Source organism: Gymnoscopelus microlampas (assembly GCF_963454915.1).
Source record: "Gymnoscopelus microlampas genome assembly, chromosome: 7".
In the NCBI taxonomy this organism is placed as follows: Eukaryota; Metazoa; Chordata; class Actinopteri; order Myctophiformes; family Myctophidae; genus Gymnoscopelus; species Gymnoscopelus microlampas.
In genome coordinates, this window is record NC_139944.1 from 22,426,055 (window position 1) to 22,441,877 (window position 15,823).

The window sequence follows — 15,823 nt, forward strand, 5'->3', positions numbered from 1 at the left end:
CGCGAACCCCTGGTTTAAGTGTAAAAAAAGAACTACATAAACCCTAACCCCTGAAACCTCGCACACAAAGAGAGTTCTTCTAAGAACCATTCTTGAAGGTGTGCTTGTTGAATAATTGAACAGGTTGAACTCTAAGGGACTTACAGATGGTCCAGGCAGGCCGGGGAAACCTCTCTCACCACGCTGTCCGGGCAGACCCACAATACCACGCTGACCAGCCAGACCCTGAGGACCTGAGGGACCGTCGGGACCCTGGGACGGAAGGTGGAGGAATAGAAAGAAGAAGACAGAGAGTTAATGTTAGGGGTAGTATATCAATACACAAGGCTAGTATCATGTTTAATTCTTTCCTTTTAGAAATGTCTGAAACATGTTGGTAGTCTAGTAGTTCGATAACTTGAATCTATTCTGTAAAAGTGTGCAGTGTCCTATTTAGATTTTGCATGGTGATGGACTGTTGATCTACACTTTTGTGGATGGGTGTTCTCATTTAATCACCATTTTGGATAATACCTCATTCCTTTTCCATAAAAAAAATAATTTAACATTTTAGTGGTACTGTAATATTGTGTTACTCTTCAATACGGTATTGTGTTGTAAGAAGCTTCTGTTCTGTACTATTCTATTTTGCCCTGTTCTGCTCCTCCTGTTCAGTTTCCATTCCGACATGTCATACACTTTTCCTGTTATCCTTTTCCTGAGACCATGCAACTCCCAACTGCATCAACACAAATCTAGATCATCATCAACTGTCGCCGCCTTTCTCTGATCTACACTACACGAACCAAATGCTTTCTGTCACCTGTCCTGCAGTGCAAAAGCCTCTCCTTCACTCCAAATCTTTCATGTACTGTATGTTTACTACCTTACTCAATGTGAACCCTGAGATGCACAAGTCGCCTGACGGAGCCTTTGATGCGTTAACTAATCGTCTCTGTCGGGTGGAAACCTTGCATGTCCAAAAGCTTTACTTTTCAAGAAATGGAAAAACTGTCTGTTCCAATGGATCCAATGTAAAAATAAAAAAAAGTAGCACAAATAACCAATGTGACACATTTTGAGCATGTAGATCGGATTTTTCTGGTACTTTTGTGTGACATTGTAGTATGATGAATTAGGGCATTCATTTACGAAAAGAACAAATAAATATATTTATTGCGAACGCGGAAGGAGGCGCGGCAAAGCCGCGCCTCCGCCCAAGTGGAGCATACTATGAAACTCTGCTCGGCTTGTGTGTGTGTGTCTCTGTGTGCAATACTGTGCATGCACTGCCTGTGTGCAGCTACAGAGTGCGCCAGAGTGCAGCTACAGTCAAAACACACACACACACGTCCTTAAATACACAATATTTTGGAGCTGCGTTCGCTTCCAGCGTTCGCGCGTCTTACTTGTATATATATAAAAGTTGAAATATGGAGATACAAGGTTTCTGCCCGACAGTAACGTTATGGTTCATGGTTTGAAGGATAATCCTTACTGTAGATGGAAGGATCTTGACACAGTTGCTGTCTTGATGCTTTTGAGCGTTTCATCATCTGAGATGTGCTATCATGCTGCCACTGCTCGTCATGTGATTATAGCGGCTGACTCATGTAAGGTAGAGTGGAGGCAGGGGAAGATCTTTTGGTTCCCATTATAAGGCTGTCTATCACCTGAGCTGCAGTCTGCTTTGTGCTGTGCTACAGTACGTATTGGACTACTATTAACAACCTGACTGATAAAAAGCATCGATGACAGTCGCGCAGATGACGCCCGCATCGATGACGTGTGTCATGACTCATGACTCACTTGTTCGCCATAATTGCAGCGCTGTTATAAAAAATGTGAACCGCACCGCACTGACCCGATTGGAACGACGAAGGTACTGTAACACACAAATACACACTACAGATACACACTGCACGCTATTTTGGTGTGTAGCCTACTTGCTTTCTCTTCTCTCCGTTACGCCTGCACTCCAACATATAGGCCTATATTATAATATAATTTACAGTATATATATATATATATATATATATATATATATATATATATATATATATATATATATATATATATATATATATACTTTTGTACGTTGTACGTCTGCAGCCATTAAAAAAATAAATGGGTCACTAGTGTCTCACGCTTTCTATGAGTCACAGACCTCTACAGTCAGTGACGGACACTGACAGCTCTGTGTATTAACAGAGAGATTATGAGGCCGCTGTCCATTACACATGAAATTGCCACATGTGGGCTGACAGAACGATATAACATAGAATAAGAGAACATGTAAGAGTATTTTCCTTTCCAAGTAATGGGTGACCATGTCCATCTATAAGGCTCTCTTGCCACTGAGAGTGCATTGTGTAGGAGCATGTGTCAAATGGTATTACAGTGCTGCTTGGGTGTTGGAACTTGTATTGTGGAGAGCTATGGCGTTTCGACTTACGGGGGGACCATCCTCTCCAGGATCACCCTTCTCGCCACCGGCACCAGCAGGACCACGGAGCCCAGCATCACCCTGTCGCCCGTGGGGACCACCATCTCCTCTCACACCCTTGGGGCCGTCTTTACCAGGGGGACCGGCAGCACCAGCAGCGCCAGGATTACCCTGTAGGGTGCAACGATTAATACACTGATGTATCTTTCTGCCTGCAAGAGGCAATGAAGAAATTCAATATTCAACGATATTATGATGGTTGATTGAACTTACATTGGGACCAGGGGGTCCAACTCTTCCGGCAGCACCAGGGAAACCAGTGGCACCCTGACAAGGAGAAGGAAGGTAAAACAAACCCCAAAACAATCAGAACCATCCCAAATGTTGCATAAAATAATTCTGCAGTAAAAAATAAAGTTAAATCACACTACGTCTTTAATGGGTTGTGAGAGAAGCATCACAATTTCAGTAATAAGGGTCTCATTACTGAAGCTCAAGATTAACACTTACAGGAGGTCCTTGAGCACCACGAGCACCTTTAGGTCCAGAAACACCAGTGGGACCCTGCAATAGAAAGCACTTCTTTTACTGTCTGATATCAGAGTTATTTTCATGAAAGAATATTTTTTAAATAAATACAAAATTCTAGCTGTTATGCAGGATTTCATCTGTCACAATGGAGAAGATACTTTGAAAGGAAAAGAAAGAATAAGTTCCATTCTGACACAGCAGGCTTATCTGTTCAGCAACCATGCTGGGCTGATTCAGCAACACACACAGCTATGTTTAGATGTTAACCTGACTGTCAAAAATGTAGCAGAGAATGTAAAATGAAAAGATATGGCCCTAACCTACTGCAAACGCTCCAGCTTCAAGTGTTATTGAGTATTAAAACTGAGGTAAATCGAAAGACAATAATCGAACATGGCAATCACACGGAAATCCATACTGTAGTTGAACAGCAAGTTTTGCACTTGTCTAGTTAAAATAGTTGTTAAAAATGTAATGAGGGTATTGATATTATGTGCAGTAATCACTTTGGCCAGCCTCATATGGAAATGTAATCCGTTACACCTCGATCTGGTAAAGGATTTTAATGTTGCTTTGCAGTGGAATTCCCCTTCAAGGGCTGGTTCATAGCTTAGAGTAGAGCATTCTACAATTACAAAGTGTTCCAGTTACTCTTGTTAATCTCAAAATAAAGCCTGTCAAAATTGTTACAATCATTTACTGTACAGTGTGTTGTTTTGGGTTATGGGTTTTGGGAACCCGGCAAAATACTGTATTTCTTCGGCTTTATTACAAATGTCAAAAGCACAGTGACACCCACCGCAGGTCCTGGGGCACCAGATGGTCCCTGGGGTCCAGGGGCACCGGCATCACCCTTCTGTCCACCTTCTCCCTGATCTCCCTTCATTCCAGGCTGACCATCAGCACCCTGTAGAGAAGAAGGAGAAACAAGGATGTAAGTGTGACATAATAAACATAAACATTTCATAGCTGTTGGTATACCTTGTATGTCCAAAACTGTTCTGAAACTTTAAGAAAATGGAAAAAAGAACCTCCAATGGATCCAATGTAGTTATTATTTAGTTACAAGCTCTTGTTAATACATTTAATTGTTTAAATATTTATAAAACCCAATTCAGAGTTAACGCTTACGTAAACACTTTCAAAATGTTTCAAATATAGCGAAATGATGAAGTAGGGCATTGATTTACGAAAAACATAGGAGATACAAGGTTTCTGCCCGACAGCAACAATTTATTAAGTCCTGTCAGTGACAGGTTTGGCCTGTATCTGGCGATGTCTGGGGTGAATTGTTATATTTATTGTTATATAGAATATGTGGCTGAGAAAGCAAATGGATGCAAGAATTCTGACAAAGGATGTCATTGCTTGTAACCACCCAGCAAGCCAGGGTAGACTGTCTAGACACAGAGCTATATAAGTACATGTTTAAACTCCCAGGTAACGCTTCAACACTGGCGTCCCAATTTTGGTCATGTCATTATACAGTGGGCAAATATTCTCAAAAATAGCTAAAATAGCAGATCTACAAGTGCACAACGCGTCATGATGCGTTCTGAGCTTGTAGATCGGCCCACTTCAACAACATGACACTGTCGTATGACAAAGTATAAAATATCATTGGAGTACTGGGGTTATGAAAGTAACCTTAGGGCTTAAGCGGTTAAGAGTTTAGTTTAGTTAATATAGTCTGTGGGATGCATGATAGGCTTTCATGTTTTATCTAGCCACACAGAGGTGCAGGTAAAGTCAAAACCGAAGATCAAAACAATTAAAAATGACTAGCTCTACCCTACTGATAACTTACTTGGATTGTTAAGTCTCATTTAAGAGCAAGTTGGAATCTGAGAACTTACAATGTACCAAACCTTGAATAGTTATTAATTCTGAAATAAATCCAATAATGAATCATACAGTAATTGAGAGTCTGGCAAGGAAACACTCCCTTTACAAATAGCTGTGGCATATTTCTAGAAAGCAGCTGATAGAAAGAAGCATCTGTTGAGATGATACGGCTTTATCAAAATATGTTTGTTTGAAGTAATCTCTGAATCCAGGCATGGAACAAAATGGATGGCATGGAGTGGAAGGAGTAGGACGGAGGCTCTACGTTCTCCCTTTGGGGGCTCCTCACTGGCAGTCAGTAGGATACAACAGCAGTGACAACACACAAATGTGTGTGGGGAGGAATTAATTGGCATAATGACTAAATTGGGGAGAAAAAGCGATTAAAAAGAAATGTAAATGACTCTTATAAAGGGTTGATGCCTTAACATGTCTCTTCAAGATAAGTAAAATGTAAACAAAAGGCTGCCGTTGTATTCACAAGATAGGAAACGATCCATAACGTTAATTTTGATATTGATCTAATGTGAGAGCTGAATTAGAAGACAGATTTTCACGAAACGTTCTCTTATTATGTTAAATATCATATATTATATATATACAAGATATGATTCAGCATTATTGGTTAAAACATATTATATACACATAGTCTATGGGCCTACAATATATCTCTGTATTTGTGAATTCATTAATGTACCTGGGAGATTAAAGCTGTTCCAATTTCATTTTGGTATAGCACAAATCAGTTTTGACGCAAAAACAAGCCAACGTAGCTTGTTTGTGAGGGTCATTCGAGGAAACAAAACAAAAAGTCCCTTAATACTTTGATGAAAAGTATTTCATAAAACATTTCGTAGGTGCTGTTCTGCTATTCTTCTGGTGATACTCACAGGGGGTCCAGCAAATCCAGCAGGTCCATGAGGACCATTCTCACCCCTGTCACCCTGAAAGATGAGGAAACAGAGGCAACATAGAGGTCAGAGATCAGCCTACTGTAAGAGTAGTCATGAAGGCAAGCAATTCTATCAAATACAGAAGAGGGGTGGAGGAAAACATACATGTTGTCCTCTGGTCTACTACTATCTATCTATTATGCACATGAAGGTGAACTGGTGTTAATGGGTGAGAGGTACTTACAGGAGCACCACGGGCACCAGGAGCACCTGATGGACCAGAGGGACCCGATTCACCCTGGAGGAAGAGACACAGGTGTCACAAATGCACATCCACCTACTAGCAGGGAGTTCCCACTGTACCATCATAGACAATAATAAAATACTCCAAACTCTACCAAATCCTGTCTATAAAATACACTAAATGTAAATACACTAAATGTAAATACACTAAAGGAGGCAAATTCAACATCAACTGGAACAGTAAGATAAGGGTAGTCATATTTTTCTCATGGCTGAACTACTGGTAACACATTTCATTTTAAAATATGTACATTAGCATGCTAGCTGTTCATTATACTGTAGGTCTGGCCTTTAATTCACAGTCCCAGTAGTTACAGTGTTGACTCAATAAAATAAATATATATTTTTTTAAAGCAGGTTAAAATTGTCACCTTCTCTCCGTTGGGGCCGCCAGGACCAGGGGGGCCGATGGGACCAGTGAGACCCTATGGAGAAATGTCATTTTAGGACTAATGAACCTTTGACACTGAATTCATGCTGAAAACACTATTAACATATAGAGCTATTCAACACGTTTATTTATGAAGTTGGTTTACTGACATTTGGGTCTCATTAAAACAAAACAAAATGATAATGACTCACTCTTCCGCCGTCTTTGCCGGCAGCACCCTCGGGTCCTTTCTCGCCATTGTCACCCTATGTGACGCAAAGGGACAAAGACAGTTACAGGTCACCGACTGGCCACAGTACAATGGGACCACATAGTGTATCAGCCACATGAAAAAGTCAATGTATAACAAAAGAAGTAAACAGATAAACATGTTACTGATGGCTCGATTTGGTCATGTGTTACTCACTCTGTCTCCCTTGGGTCCTGAGATGCCTGAGGCACCTCTCTCTCCAGGCATACCCTGAAGGCCAGGGGGTCCTTGGGCTCCAGAACCACCAGCAGGGCCAATGGCTCCCTGTCATGCAGGAGGGGGGAGACAAAGATTAAGAAAAACATTGAGATGGAGACCTTATTTGTCAACAACACCCATACATCTATGATCTTATTTACTGTACACAGGAAAGAAAGAAAGAAAGAATACATACATACATACATATATACATTTTTATGTTAAATTATGAATTGAGCTCTTACCAACATTGATTCTTAAATTGGTACCATAAATGTATTTTAGAAAATAAGATTTGTGAAGAGAATTGGAAATGAGGTTGCACTTCAATGGGATTCATAATGGAGTGCTAAACCCAAAAGCATATCCCCAAAATATGTAAAGAGGTAGCACATTATACTCACATACACTTTTTTTATGTGGCTCAGATTCAAAATAGAAAAACGCTTATGCGTTTCGGCACAGAATCTTCTTCAGAGCACTCTAATGAAACACGTAAGCGTTCTTCTTTTGTGATGTGAACCAAATAAAAAAAGTGAAACGTAAGCTTTGTGAAGTGTTTTCCTCGTGTCAGCACTGTGAAAGTCGTCTGCAATGGAATGTTTTCATGTATTCTAATTTCGAGTTTTAATTAGGAATGGAACTTTTATCCTGCAAACTTAGCAACCGAACTTCAAAGCAAACAATACTGAAATCATGGGCGCACTTCTGTCATTTCATATGCAGCCCGTCATTACTCCACAGGCCGTAGACAGATGTAATCAGTGAGACATTACCAACACTCTGCTGTCTATCTGCCGCAATAAGATTTCACCACAGGGCTTCTACAGTGCCTATCTCCTCTGCCACTACTTCTACACTGTTCTACAGTGGCTGAAGGGGGAGATATGTCCCTGCTGTCATCATAACTGTCACCAATCACCCTTGTGTCTAGACTCTAATCCCACCCTCTATCTGTCCCCTCTGGACTTCACCTTCATGCTTGCTCTGTGAACTGTCCAGACTCTGAATCATCAGGATAAGAGCTACTGCTTTCTCTATCTCTGTTATTATAACCACATGCTTTATACAAACATTTTCTTGACATTTTGAAGATTTTAAGGTTTGTTTTGTATAATAAGGTCTGTCTGTCTGTCTGTCTGTCTGTCTGTCTGTCTGTCTGTCTGCCTCAACCTGAGCCATTGCAGTGAGCTCATCAGTATTGACAATGTTCACTAGTTTGTTCGCAAGGAAAAGTTGGCCACATACAAAATAAATACATTTTACACAAAATATATATATTTTTTGCAGACACACAGACAGCATTGCTGCTAGTTCTGTCTCTGTCCTATCTGCAACCCTATCAGCATGAATCAACCAAACGGCCCTGCTGCTTTTCAGGAGTGTAATTGCTTTCTTGAACCTACTTTATCAGATAACCTTAAGAGGAAATGGCCTCAGATGATCTTATATATTTTTGTTCATAACGCAAGGTTTCTTGTGAAATAATCGGACGTCTTGGTGATGGTCAAATGTATGGCGGACTCACCTTGGGCCCATCGGTTCCGGGAGTTCCAGGCAGACCGCGGGGTCCCTGCAGACCCTGAGGGCCAGCGCCTCCTCTTTCTCCTGGGAATCCACGCTCACCCTGCACAGATACACAAGCAGGACGGATAGATCATTAGCAATATGCATGGCGGTGTCAGTCATCCATCCAACCAACCAACCAATCAGTGTGTGTTAAAGCAGATTCTTAACCTTTTTCATTTCCAGTTTGATGGGCTTTTTTTTTTCAATCTCTGGGACCCCAATCCTTAGTGTTCATTTAACTCTGAGAGTGTAAATGGAACCTTTAAGGGTCCATTTGGTTCCATGTGCACGCTCTCAGAGTTACAGACCCATAAAGGTCCTTGGACCTAACACTGAAAAACAGTGTGCTAAAGGGAATTTAAAAATAAGAAAACCCATGACTAATACAATAAAGAGTGTAAATGACCTATTTAGTTACAACATTTTGAAGAGAAATAAATGGGTATGGAGAAGAATCACAAACACGCGAGGAGTGTTTTCTGTTCCCATGTTTTGACTAGGCAAACACTGAGCTAATGTAGGTTGATGATGAAGTGAGATGTGGAGAGTTGCTTACTCTGGGTCCAGTAGCACCATTAGCCCCGCCCTCTCCAGGAACACCCTGTACGGAAAGAGAGAGAGGAGAGAGAGAGAGAGAGAGAGAGAGAGGGGGGGTGAGAGAGAGGGTGAGAGAGGTATCATCAAAAATGAGATGACCATCATATGACCGTTTTGTGGAAGTGCTTAAACGTGCTTCAAATTGAGATTGGATTTATGTATTGAAGTGTACCGTGGCTTACTGGCTTTATAAGTCTTTTACATTTTGGATCTCTGTAAGTGACCCATATGAATGTCCAGAAAACAATATTAATGACAACTAACAATTTCAAGGGTGGTTTTCCCAATAGTACATGACCATATGAAATTGGTTTCTCAATAACCTCTTGGTGCAAAGAGGATTTTTTTTTGTCTTAAAGTGCAACAAACAGGATCTTAATGCTGATCTGATTGCGGGAAAGCCGGTCTCAATCTTTCCTTTATAACAAAAATAGTTCTTACCATATCTCCAGGCTTGCCTCCCTCACCAGGGGGACCGGGAGGTCCAGGAAGTCCCTGCACACAAGTAAAAAAAAAACAGAAAAAGATTATAGTCATTGTCATTTTGAGAGATGTCATATAGTGATTGATGTACAGTATCAGTCTGGCACCAGATCAGTGGCCTTGTGGTCAGTCATACCAAGGACTATGCAAATGGTATCCAATGCCTCCCTGCTTGGCACTCAGCATCAAGGATTGGATTGGGGGGAAATCCCTGCGACATACTAACGTCATGCCCAGGGGGTGTACTTGTACATCAAGCTGCCTCATGCTACGGAAATGTAGATAGGCTCCTCACCTATGGCCCACATGGCTCGGGAACTATTTATCTCCCATACTTATCAGTCTGGGAGATAAATTGAGCAAAAGGAAAATGGCCATATAGCTACCTTTAAATACAGATACAGCTCCAGTTACCAGTACACTACAGTTATAGTTGCATTTACACCTAAAGCCCGATTTATACTTTGTTGTACGAGGTTGAATACATTGGGCATTACAGCTGCAGTCATACTTAGAGGTTTATGTACAGTCCATTACATTTATGTTGATGTAAATACAGGTGAATAGACTCACCTGGAAGCCAGAAGGTCCAGGCTGTCCTTGCTCGCCTCTCTCTCCAGCAGGGCCCTATAGAGTCAGGAGAGAATGTCGACAGTCAACTACTGCGATTTATGGGCACATGAATGACGTTTCACGTGCATCTCAGAACTAGAAGTGGTTGTAGAAAAAACATATATACTGTTGATTATGATATATTCCATGTTCCATACAGTAATTATATAAAATGTTACTGTATTACAAATTCTACATCTCATGTTGTAATGTACGGTGATGAAAGGTGAACTGTGTTCTTCCTTAGCCACAAGAAATTCTTGATCGTCTACTTACCATCAAAACTATATGAGAATGATATATGTTGTACGTGATAGGCTACATCTAGGTACAACAGACATACTTTCAAGTCTGTGAACAGCACTCTTTAGCAGGCATGCTAGCTATCATCAAGGCAGCCTGTGAAATGTCATGCATTGCCTCTGAAAGCGGAGTTGTGGATAAGATCACAGCTGGAGCTATGAAGCAGGATTAGTGTGATATTATACGTACAGCAGGGCCGGGAGGTCCAGACGCACCAGTCTCTCCATCTTTACCAGGCAGACCCTAAGGAGAAGGGGGGGGGGGGAGAGGGGATAGAGAGACATCAATATTGAGGTCATAGGCCATGCTATTCACTGCACAAAAGACTGACACGTTTTTCTGATATGACAGAGCATTAGAGGTCTAGGGAAGAAGTGTCACAAGACAAAATTGCCAGCTTAATGGCAAGGAAACAACCTCAAGTGTGTTAATCTGATAACTCATTATTAAGTACAGTACAAGCTGAACACAAGAGGCCATCACTCTGCAGCTGGGATGGTTAAGTCGAAACACTGCAACATAAAGTATCTGTCTGGACAGGCGGTTATTGATCCTCATCCTCAATACTCAATACTTACAGAATAGATGGCATGAAAGATTAAGGTACCAGAACACACAGATCATCTTACAAATCAGTCTCAGATTGTCATGTTATTTTGTCGCTATTGGGTGTAAACCTTTTATGTCCAAAACTTTTCAGGAAATGGGAAAAAAATGTTTTGATCCAATGTAGTTATTATTTAGTTACAAGCTCTTTATATTAATATTTTTCATTGGTTCAATATTTATAAAACCCACAGACACACTTAACTACTGTCACTTTCACATTCAAAATAGTTAAAAGATTGCAAAAATAGCAGATCTACAAGCTCACAACGAGTCGCATCACGTCTCTTTTGAGCTTCTGTGTGTGTGCCGGTCTGGATTGACTCCCCTGAGTTATGTGTGTTCGTAGTCATGTATTTTATCTCCAGCCATTTTGTCACAGATGTACTGTACGGTTAAGTGAGTGTGTTCGTCCAGAGTGGATGAATGACAGGAGGAGAAGGGATGACTTACCCTCAGTCCAGGTGCACCGAGCAGTCCTTTCTCACCACCCTTTCCGGGCTCACCCTAAGAAGACAGATACAAAATGCTGTCATTAGTCACAATCCACAGAAAACTGAGAGGAGAGAAAATGTATTAGTGAGTGGCCGGCAGGCTACAGTATAATGTAAGACTGCTGCAATTAATCTGTTGGACCCTATATACTATAGTATACTCTATATTTAGTCAAATGGACCTGAGTTGCACTGTACTGTACTTGGTGTGCTCTTTTATCAATCTACACCAAATGTCTTTGCTAAAAATAGCCGATGTACAAGCTCACAGCACGTCGCAACGTGACACGTTGTCTTGTAGATCGGCAATTTTTTGCTAACGTTCCCCCAGAATAGGGATGCTGGGTGATTAGGTGAGCAAATGGATTTAATATATTTATTTCGCATGAATTTCATGGGATTTATGGATTTGTCACCTCACACTTTTTTATGAAATTACTCACAGTGGCTCCTTTTGGTCCTGGGAATCCCATGACGCCAGGCTGTCCACGGGTTCCCATAGGTCCAGGGGGACCTGGGCGACCATCCTCACCAGCTGCTCCCTGGCAGAGACAAGTACAGTATGTTTAGGAGACATGTAGCCAAAAACTGCTTCTGTTTTGAAAGAGATGCTAGAGTAGAAAAGCATTTTCTCTCAGATAAATTCAGCATGAAGGGGATGCAATGTGATGATTAGTTTTAACAAATGGGATGCCAATCAATCAATCAATCAATCAATCAATTAATCCATCATTAGTTTCATTAAACTTAAATGTTCAGTGTACTCAACAAAAACATATAGATCATTTTTACAATGAGCACCAGAAGTGAGAAGCACAAAACAAAATAGGAAATACAATGAGTCATTTCCCTCTATTATTGGACAGGTGAACTGGGTCATTGTGCCCAGAGGAGCTGCCTACCCACTTAACTAATTGAATTTGGGTTCAATGGAGGCTTCTAGTGCCACTGCCTCACGGTGTGAACAGTTGTGTTTTGCAGACCATTCCATTAAGATGGGAAAAAAATCCTGCAGGAAACACAGGTCTAAATACACCTCGACATTGAAGGTCATCATGACATGGTCGAGATGAGTCACTTTGGGCAAATTGAATTTCAAGTGAATCTGAGTGGTTGTCTTAGTTTCAATTTTGAATGTGAATGTTAGAGCCAATTGCTGAAGTCTCTCTTAATGAAGCTATAAACAATAACAGTGTTGCATAATTAAAGTGCAACAATGCTTTGAGTTAAAGCTTGTACTTGCAGATACATCTACAAGAACCTATATGCTTTAACAAAGGGCTAGGCGATGTATGAAATATCACAATATTATTTTTTGATCAAATGCCTTTCTCTTATTAGCGTTTGATATTATGAAATTAATATCAAACGTTTTCCCCCAAAACAAAACAAAAAATAGCCAATCTACAAGCTTTCTGAAAATATTTCAAATACTTAAGTGATTAACACCAGGAAAAGACAATACGTTTGTCATATCAAGATATTACAATATCCCAAATTCCAGACAATATCTAGTCTAATATCAATGATATGAATATAATATAGATATATTGCCCAGCCCTACATTATCGCTGATAAGGAGACGTGGTACATTTTGCAACACCGTACCACTGTAAAACCCTCTAATTCTCTAAATGCGTGGAAGTATGACATGTACCATATCACCACTCACAGTCATTTAGATTTAGTCACAAAAACAATAATGGATGTTACAGCATGCAGAAGTGCACTTACAGAAGGTCCGACTTTGCCTTGAGGACCAGCATCTCCAGGACGACCAGTAAGACCCTAGAAGTGGAGAATAGAGAAGGCAGACCACATTCAAATAAGGTACAACATGTATTTACACTATGAACAATTGATTTCATACCTCAGATTAGGCCCTGTGTTGGGCTAGGCAAGATTTGAAAACATTCTGTGGTGTACTAGAGACCTCCCAGCATGCCCCGGGGCGCACACACATTGTGTATTGTTTTATTGTTGTGTTATTAAATTGTTGTTTTGTTATGGGGAATGTGCTGGGGGGAATAACTAGCCTGGCATTGGCCAGACTGATCACGTCGGTTCACAAAAGTTCCCCATGATATCAGTCTGGACTTCTGGACTGGACGTCAGATGTTTTTTTACACTGATTGTCTGAAGGAATTTGTCTGTCAAGGTAAGTACTCCCGCCCACTATATTCGTCTCCTGTGGGTCGAAGTCCAAACTGACATCTTGGGGAACTTTTGTGAACCCACAAGATCAGTTTGGCCAATGCCAGGCTAGGGAATAACCACTTAAACCCTATGTAATTAGTTGACCGGAGTCCTCCAGCGGACTATACTAGACCCCCTTCTTTTCTTCCTTCACACCAAATAAATAGCACATCTACAAGCTCACAGCATGCTGTGTTGTAAGCTTGTAAATCTGCCATTTTCGCCGCATGTTCGCCACAGATTAGGGACGCCAGAGTTCATGTGGTTAATGTGTTATGTTGTTTTCTGTTATACTTATGTTATGTGAATTTAATGGTTTTGAACCATGAGAAACTGGGGTAATAACCAGGAGCTGTGCCCTTAGAGTTGAGTTTCTTTGGTTCTTGGTGTGCGGTGTTACAAACAAAAGAGTGTTCCTATAAAAGAAAGTTGTCACTTCCTTTGGATCACCAACCCACTGGTCATTACAATACAGACTAACTTGACTAAATGCTTTGTATCACCAACCCACTGGTCATTACAATACAGACTAACTTGACTAAATGCTTTGTATCACCAACCCACTGGTACTTACAGTACAATATAGACTGACATGAGTACTGTAAATGCTTCTTCCAGTGGGGTCGAAATTATTATCCCAAACCTGTCCCGCAGTGCAATGTGGCCAAATGCCATTGTGTGCTCTGGTCAGTTTGGATTAAAAGGCAGAAACAGAGTGAATCCTGCAGTGCAGGTGACACTGCGGGACGGCCCATGAGAGTAGAATGGCATTGATTAAGATCTTCATAAAACCTCATCCACTGAGCTGTGGTAGGATTCAAGTGGCTTCATTTTTTATTTATACTTTTACTACTTATACTAGTAAAACACCGTAAGAACTGGTACACAATTATCAGTTGAAACATAAATCAGTTGGTGTTGAAGAAAACCCTGGCATTGTGTCATACTTATAGAGCTTTATGCCTTAACCCAGTGAATATGAAAAGTCGAAAGAAATACATTGACCACCAATGACAAAATAAACTATTTTGAGAAGACATCAGCTTACTCTGGCACCAGGAAGACCGGGCTCTCCGGGACGACCGGGGTCACCACCAGCACCCTTGGCACCACCTGCGCCCCCTGGACCACGCTCACCTGGGGCTCCCTGGATAGAAAGACAGAGAATTAGCAACGTGTGTGAGCCAGTCAGTCAGTCCAATTAAAAATGTAATTAGTTTCCCATGCCTGGTCCAGACCAAGGGGGCAATCCCATTAATTTACTGCAGATGAGTGGATTGATTCATTTTGATTGAATCAAATTATGTTAGATAGTGTTAGGTAATTATGTCAATGGATAATGGATAAAGAACATACTGTATGCTATAAATCATGGTTTGGAGAACTATGCTGGCACCTTGTGGCCACATCATGGAACTGCAAAAATCACTGTTGGCGCTGCAGTGAGTCATGTAGCGTTGATCTCAAGTCAAGGACATATCTCTTCAGATTCAACAGATCATTTGAGACCAATTTGATTATTAAAGCCTTGAATGTTTCCATTCGTAAGCTCATTATGTGTAACACACCTAAATATTAAAGGAGCACTGAACAAAGAACAAAGCACTAACCAGAGACCACCAATATCCTATCAATGTATTAATGAAACTTCAGTAAAATGAATGGTTTAAAAGATTGAAATATCACTCCTTAGCTATAGGGATGTTGTTGGTAAAATGTTGATCTAATTATTATACACAGTAGATAATGTATGAGTCAGCTGAGTAACATTATCCTGACCATGGCATGAAATTCAAAATGTATTGTAATTCCACCGACTATTCTAAACGTACAGGACACTAGTCTCTGGTAAACTTAACGCTCTGTTTTTATGAATGCAGTCCTGTTCATTTCCGCTTCCACAGGCAGTTCATTTCGCTCCAACAGCTATAATAAGCTTCTCCCCCGTAGGGACAGACATCGTCATGGCGACACTCACCTTGGGACCAGCTAAACCATCCTGACCAGGGAAACCGCGGTTACCGGGAGATCCCTAAATAGAAAACAAGAAAATGTATGAAGATCATTATCTGAACAGCTACATTGGAGGCCAAGATGCTACACCGTCAAAATCTCTGTATTAATTTA

General features: G+C 40.9%; 1 protein-coding gene across 2 annotated transcripts in view; it reads right to left on the bottom strand.

Annotated features, from left to right (window-relative positions):
* col2a1b (collagen, type II, alpha 1b) overlaps positions 1 to 15,823 on the bottom strand; it is a 65,562-nt gene that overhangs the window by 12,479 nt on the left and 37,260 nt on the right. For both annotated transcript variants that reach the window (XM_084063145.1, XM_084063144.1), the window contains 20 exons: positions 15,675 to 15,728; positions 14,745 to 14,843; positions 13,235 to 13,288; positions 11,944 to 12,042; positions 11,460 to 11,513; positions 10,590 to 10,643; positions 10,059 to 10,112; positions 9,444 to 9,497; positions 8,962 to 9,006; positions 8,365 to 8,463; positions 6,795 to 6,902; positions 6,580 to 6,633; positions 6,369 to 6,422; positions 5,939 to 5,992; positions 5,692 to 5,745; positions 3,756 to 3,863; positions 2,936 to 2,989; positions 2,699 to 2,752; positions 2,435 to 2,596; positions 145 to 252 (listed from right to left, as the gene is read on the bottom strand). In XM_084063145.1, the coding sequence (XP_083919271.1) occupies positions 145 to 252; positions 2,435 to 2,596; positions 2,699 to 2,752; positions 2,936 to 2,989; positions 3,756 to 3,863; positions 5,692 to 5,745; positions 5,939 to 5,992; positions 6,369 to 6,422; positions 6,580 to 6,633; positions 6,795 to 6,902; positions 8,365 to 8,463; positions 8,962 to 9,006; positions 9,444 to 9,497; positions 10,059 to 10,112; positions 10,590 to 10,643; positions 11,460 to 11,513; positions 11,944 to 12,042; positions 13,235 to 13,288; positions 14,745 to 14,843; positions 15,675 to 15,728 (1,476 nt within the window). The remainder of the gene's footprint in view (positions 1 to 144; positions 253 to 2,434; positions 2,597 to 2,698; positions 2,753 to 2,935; positions 2,990 to 3,755; positions 3,864 to 5,691; positions 5,746 to 5,938; positions 5,993 to 6,368; positions 6,423 to 6,579; positions 6,634 to 6,794; positions 6,903 to 8,364; positions 8,464 to 8,961; positions 9,007 to 9,443; positions 9,498 to 10,058; positions 10,113 to 10,589; positions 10,644 to 11,459; positions 11,514 to 11,943; positions 12,043 to 13,234; positions 13,289 to 14,744; positions 14,844 to 15,674; positions 15,729 to 15,823) is intronic.